This window comes from Rhineura floridana, chromosome 5 (assembly GCF_030035675.1).
Source record: "Rhineura floridana isolate rRhiFlo1 chromosome 5, rRhiFlo1.hap2, whole genome shotgun sequence".
NCBI lineage: Eukaryota > Metazoa > Chordata > Lepidosauria > Squamata > Rhineuridae > Rhineura > Rhineura floridana.
Genome location: NC_084484.1, coordinates 80,657,723 through 80,664,307, shown reverse-complemented (window position 1 = coordinate 80,664,307; position 6,585 = coordinate 80,657,723). Strand labels below are relative to the sequence as shown.

The 6,585-nt window shown below is 46.0% G+C and overlaps 1 protein-coding gene across 5 annotated transcripts in view; it reads left to right on the top strand.

Moving 5' to 3' along the window:
• Positions 1-1,538: 1,538 nt before the first annotated feature.
• ACOT9 (acyl-CoA thioesterase 9) overlaps positions 1,539-6,585 on the top strand; it is a 35,237-nt gene continuing 30,190 nt past the window's right edge. For 2 of the 5 annotated variants that reach the window (XM_061627308.1, XM_061627307.1), the window contains exons 1-3: positions 1,539-1,859; positions 4,523-4,559; positions 5,455-5,546. In XM_061627308.1, the coding sequence (XP_061483292.1) occupies positions 1,655-1,859; positions 4,523-4,559; positions 5,455-5,546 (334 nt within the window). In that variant the 5' untranslated portion in view covers positions 1,539-1,654. Of the gene's footprint in view, positions 1,860-4,522; positions 4,560-5,454; positions 5,547-6,585 lie in introns of those variants that run through there. The other 3 variants (XM_061627310.1, XM_061627309.1, XM_061627312.1) reach the window with 3 other exon arrangements.

Below are 6,585 nucleotides of genomic sequence, written 5' to 3'. Positions count from 1 at the left end.
ATATTTTGAGATAAACTTACTTCCGTGATGAACCTGCCCCTGACCATATTTGCTGTTCTGATATTGATTTTGTTCCCCTCCCCTGCTGTTCTGATTTGGATTTCTGATTTAATAATTGGAATTTATTTACTATATTATGTTTTATATTAAGCTGTTTTGATAATTCACACTGAAGTGAAAAGTGGTATATACATTTTCTAAATAAATAAATAATAGACGCCGTATCTGGTAGTTAACTGGTGCCCTCCAGATGTTGTTGGACTTCAACTCCCATAATCTCTATCGGCTATGCTGTCTGGGACTGATGGGAGTTGGAGTCCAACAACAGCCAGGAGGGCATCACGTTTGCTTCCCTGACTAGAATTCCAATTTCTGCTTTTACGTATGCGATGAACGAGAGGGAAAATCCACTCTTGTTAATAACCCTGATTTTGAATATAACAGAGAGCTTAAGCACATCGATGTTCAGTAATCCTGACTGCAACCCTAAACACGCTTCCTTGGGAATAAGTCCCATGGAACGCTATTACACTATAAACAACCCGAGGTGTGCTAATTCGAGGGAAGTACTCCCTCTCACACGTAGAAATCGAATGCAATTATGCATATTGGAGCAAAAAATCTTAATTTCACATATACGCTCATGGGGTCTGAACTGGCGGTGACCGACCAGGAGAGAGACCTCGGGGTTGTAGCGGACAGCACGATGAAAATGTCGACCCAGTGTGCGGCAGCTGTGAAAAAGGCAAATTCCATGCTAGCGATAATTAGGAAAGGTATTGAAAATAAAACAGCCGATATCATCATGCCGTTGTATAAATCTATGGTGCGGCCGCATTTGGAATACTGTGTACAGTTCTGGTCGCCTCATCTCAAAAAGGATATTCTAGAGTTGGAAAAGGTTCAGAAGAGGGCAACCAGAATGATCAAGGGGATGGAGCGACTCCCTTACGAGGAAAGGTTGCAGCATTTGGGGCTTTTTAGTTTAGAGAAAAGGCGGGTCAGAGGAGACATGATAGAAGTGTATAAAATTATGCATGGCATGGAGAAAGTGGATAGAGAAAAGTTCTTCTCCCTCTCTCATAATACTAGAACTCGTGGACATTCAAAGAAGCTGAATGTTGGAAGATTCAGGACAGACAAAAGGAAGTACTTCTTTACTCGGCGCATAGTTAAACTATGGAATTTGCTCCCACAAGATGCAGTAATGGCCACCAGCTTGGATGGCTTTAAAAGAAGATTAGACAAATTCATGGAGGACAGGGCTATCAATGGCTACTAGCCGTGATGGCTGTGCTCTGCCACCCTAGTCAGAGGCAGCATGCTTCTGAAAACCAGTTGCCGGAAGCCTCAGGAGGGGAGAGTGTTCTTGCACTCGGGTCCTGCTTGCGGGCTTCCCCCAGGCACCTGGTTGGCCACCGTGAGAACAGGATGCTGGACTAGATGGGCCACTGGCCTGATCCAGCAGGCTCTTCTTATGTTCTTAAAGCACACCAGAGTCAAAACTAGTCCACCAAGGGGGGTGGGGTAGGCGACGAGACCTGAGATAACTGGAGACGGAGGCGCCCGAGTCCTAAACGCGGAGACAAGCATTGGAAGCAACTACTCTGTGGAGGAAGAGGGGTGCGTCAGTTAAGGCTTAATAGTACGTCTTATGTGGGCGAAACCAGTTAGCCCTTCTGAAAAGCTAGACAGCCTGGGCCAGTCTAGCTGGCAGGGCCAAGTTCCTGTTCCAGGCGTGGCTGCTGGCAGCAGGCAAGACTGCAGTAGTAGTCAGGCAGCTGAAAAAGCGGTTTCCCTAGTGCCGGAAGAAGGCGTGGTGCAGCCTCTGCAAAGAAGAGCAAAATGTTATCCCGCAGGTAAGGCGATTCCCCGTCGGCTAGCGGCGCTTCGCTCCAGGCTGTCTCTGCAACAAGCCAGCTGCGCACCAGTATGGGGCGGGGAAGAGGGTTACAGGCAGGCAGGCAGGCGCACACGCTTCTTGGGCCAAGTGCCTGAACACAGCAGGGTTGCTTGAGTGGAGACGAACGTGGATCTCTGCAATCGAAAGCCAGGCAGAGCAGACTGTTTTCTGACTGCAAGGCCCGCCCCTCCTTTCTTCCCGCTTTGGTCGGGAGCCCTTCGGCCTGCATGCTATCGGGGAAATGCTGGCAAGACGAGAAGATCTAGTTGGAGCCAAGCTTTGCTCTCGGATCTACGCCTTGTTTTGGCCTTCCTTTCTCTGGGAGAAAGCGTTTCGTATGACGTAGTCTTTGGATTCCGGAGGACTAGCCTTGTGACATCAAAAACAACAAAAAGTGCTATGGCACCGTGTAGTGCAATCTTCATTGTATTTACTAGGAACGATTTCAGGGGAAATCACTTCTATGTAAATGTGAATAGGATTGCGGCTGTTAAGGACTAACCAATATTCATCGCTGGAGAAGAATTTAGTGGGGTTGGGCACCAGGCAGTGAGTCATGCTGGACAGTGAGTCATTTAATGGAAGGTCTGCCCATATTTCTGCTAAGTAATTCCTGTATATTTTAATGCAGTAATTGTGAGTAGTAAAATTTATGTTCAAAAAGTGTGTTCATAAAGTAGAATTTCCTTTCTTTGTTACATTTGTATAAACTTGCGATTTACAAATGCCACCACTGGTTCACCAGTAGTAAGTGATTTTTGGCATTAGCTGCAGCCCTAGTTAATCTAGACTTTGCCAGTAATGTTAAGGTTATGAATATGTGTATTTAAAAAGTCTTTTAGGCAGGGGATTATCTTGAAGAAACTTAATATCAGGAGATGAGCAGAACAATCCTACATTTAATTATGCCAGGGGTGGGGGGATATTTAGCTGCTGTTGTGTGGATGGAACAGCTGCAGAATCTCATGTGTGTTCAGCCTGGAAGGAGATGGGGAAATTGCCAATATTTCTCCTCAGCCAGAAAAATGTTAAATACTGCATAAAAATAGCAGACACTCCCCCAGCACCTCTGGAACCATTGCCAGTGCCTGCTTATCAGAGATTGTGCAAGTGAAGATGCAACTCACACACACCGGGACTCCAGACGATGTGGACATGCCTGCAGGCAGCATCACCACACATACATACAACATGCACAGTGATGCCCCAGTGACACAGCTGGCAGTGGCCTTGACACAGCTAGTTTCCAAGCATCCTTACAGGCTAGGGTTCAAGTTGCCGTTACACTCCTTGTAAGAACAACACAGAAATGGGAGGAAGAAGAGGCCACACAGCACCCACATAATAATTACCTGGCTGAGAGGCCTGCAGAGGGAGCACAGAGACCTCCTGGGATAAGGAGGGAAAGGCCATTTTGCCAAGCAGCCAATGGGCGGGAGCAGGATACACAACACAGATAGATGCCCACAATGACAGAAGTAGCAGCCTCCTCCAGTGGCTTATAGCAGGAATGGGCATTTGAGCTCCACTGGGGAAGGGGCACCTAAGACCTCACTCATCTTTGCGTGCCCAAGGGTGAGGGAAAGTCATGGGGAGGGAGAGGGTTGTCAGGACTTGAATCCACACTGCAATCTCTGCAGAGTAGTTCCCTAGCCCTTCAGCCATGTCAGTAGACAGGAATGGGATACTTTATGGGGTGTTTGCCTTCCCTTGGCCCCCAGCCTCAACACACCCAATCACAGGCACCAGGAGCACAGGGGCTGTGAGAGGACCCATAGGAGGGTGGAACAGCTCACATTTTACATGGTGGGGATCTCAGGTTCAAATCTAAGATGTTACCTCACACAGGAGGAATGCTGCTTGGACAAATAGCCTGGTGCTTTCATAGGCCAGTTTGACCTTTTACTTCCCCCTCTCACAGCCTTGAACTACATCTAGACAAATATACAACCTTAATTAGGGTTCTGGAGAGACGTGGGCAACAGAAACTACCTGCCCTATATGGAAGCTTAGAAAGTGATGAAAAACTATGTAAAAATGCATTTTAGAGCAGACTGATAAAAACTTGCCTGAAGTGATCGCAGCCCTGAAGGAATTTGAATGCTGCTGACAGGCCTGCCCTGATGGATAGCAGCTCAGTATGCTTCAGTGCCACTCCTTCCCCAACCCTAACTGTTCCACACATCTGGCAGTAGCACCTTGTTGAGAGAGGAGGGACTGCTGCTGCTGAACCAGTCAACCACCTCTCCCATCAGAGTCCCTGCCTGAGGTTAAGGCTGTGGACGCACTAGTCATTTCCAAAGCAGCAGGAATGGTTTTTCTGGCTGCATTTGGAAGTGACTCTTCTTTCTGCTGGACACACCTCCCTTCCCCCCTGCTGACTTCAGACCTTTCAGGACCACTCACAGCAAAGCATTAGGCCAATCACTGTCTCTGCCTCAGCCTGCAGCAAAGTGCTTCCATTGGCCACACCTGGAGGGGTAACAGGTTGATCTCCCTATCAGTTACAAAATCTGCTTGAGGCTGAATTAGAAACAAACACACGCTTGAGCTAATCTGACCAGGTTTTAAAGTAAAAAGGGTCAGAGTTTGACTTTTGTTGTGTGCCCTTGTTTTCAGAAAAGAGAGGGGGAGACTCATTGGAACTGGCACAACAGTGAGTGTGTTTCTGTCCTAACTGAAGCTTGATAATACTAGGATATGGGAAAGGAATCCCTAGCCGCAAAGCAACAACTGATGTGTCAGAGCCTTTATTATCCAGGATGGAGTGGGTTGTGAAAGGGAAAGACAACCAGTCACCCCAGCAGGGCTCCCATGCCTTGGTCAGCGGCATGACATGCAGCAGGATAGCAGGTGTAGTGTCCCTTATGGCTCCAGCTCCATGTTAGCAATACCTTTACCTGTTGTATAACTGTCTGTCATGGAGCATTCAAGTGTACAGGAGCCGCTTTGGTGCAAGTAGATTACGAACTTCACAGAGAAACAGCCAGGAGCATCCTGGTCACTGCTGCCTCCCTTCTGATCTTCACCGAACTGGGTATAGGATGGATCTTGGAGAGTGGAGGGGGACCCAGAGCAACGAGCAATAGTCATCGGCTGAAGCACAGTCTCTCTGAACTTCCATGCACATTAGGCATTTTAAAGAAGATGAAGGGAGAAGAGGGAGTGGTACAACCTGAGTGCTCAGCCAGGTCCTCAGCCTCTTCCTTCATGGGGGTGAGGTATAGACTGCAAGCATATTTCCCCCTTTCATAACTCTGGGGTTGGTGACAGCTTGTTCTCCATGTATCCAGGCTTTGATTCTGCGAGGCAAAAGTGCTCATGTGTGTTTGGCCAGCAGTGGCAATGCTCTCACCCACAGCTCTCCTGCGTTGTAGATGTTCTGCCAGTATATCTGTTATGGCAGTGATGCTTGTATTCTGCCAGCATAGCAGAACCTGTGCCATATTCTGTGGCTCCCAACTGGTGGATCTCAAGTATGGGATTGCGCCTTTAATGTATCCTGTGATATCTCATATTGTTGACAGTGTTCAATTCTCCTTTTGGTGCAGATGGTTTTCATTTAGCAAGACCTGTCCTGTCCTGACTAGGACACTGACTTCCTCTGTCAGTGGCTCCCAGGCTTCTCAACATATGGAGGAAGGTAATGTAACTGGGCTGGAGATGATATGAGTATATGATCAGAAAGACTGATCTGTTCTTTTAGTGACATCCATAGAAGCAATAAGTGGGCTTCTGTTTCTGCTTTCTTAACAAACATGTTTTTAGTGTAAATTTTTACAACAATACAGTACAAACAACAAACACAGGGTGTTTGTTATTAGAAGCACAAGACCTACACATTCCTCAAGGGCACCCAATCACTTCCTTGAAGACAGGGCTGTGGAGTCGGAATCATGGAGTTGGAGTTGGAGGCAATTTTGGGTGGAGTCGGAGTCGGTAGAAATGTACCGACTCCGGCTTCAAAATAAATTTTGATTGACAATTTTTTAAAAATATAAATTCACAATGTCAAAGAAGCTTCCCATGAAGTCAGCTGTATTTAAGCATTTCACCATAACTCAGGATGGAAAACATTTTGTGTGTCAGTGTATGACACAGGACCCAGATGAAGACAAATGCTATGATGCCAAGATCAGCGCATATTCAGGCAGCGATAAAAATGCTCCTATGAGAGCTTCCAACTTAAAAAGACATTTACAGCGCTTTCCAGGGCTGTAGAGTCAAAGTTGGAGTCGTAGAGTCGGAAGCAATTTTGGGTGGAGTTGGAATCGGACAGTAGAAAAATAGGAGTCGGAGTCGAAGGTTTGGTGTACCGACTCCACAGCCCTGCTTGAGGATAATAGATCCCTCTAGACTGATACTCTAGATTGATACATATATGCCAAGGGGTTTTTAAGTAGTTTACAAGTATAAAATCAATTACACAAAAATATAAACACATTCCAATAAACAATAAAACAATTTCATCAAAATATTAAAATAAACATGAAAAATTAAAATATACAGTGAAATAAGCTCATTAAAATAGCACAGTAAAAAAGAGTTAAAACAGCAATTAAAATAGGAAGCACAGGTCAGGAGATTAGGGAATGCTTGTCTTTATGCCCTTGTTTACATATGACTAGAAAAGAACCGTATTTCTATGGAATGGTCTTTTTCAATAAATCCCTAGGTAATTG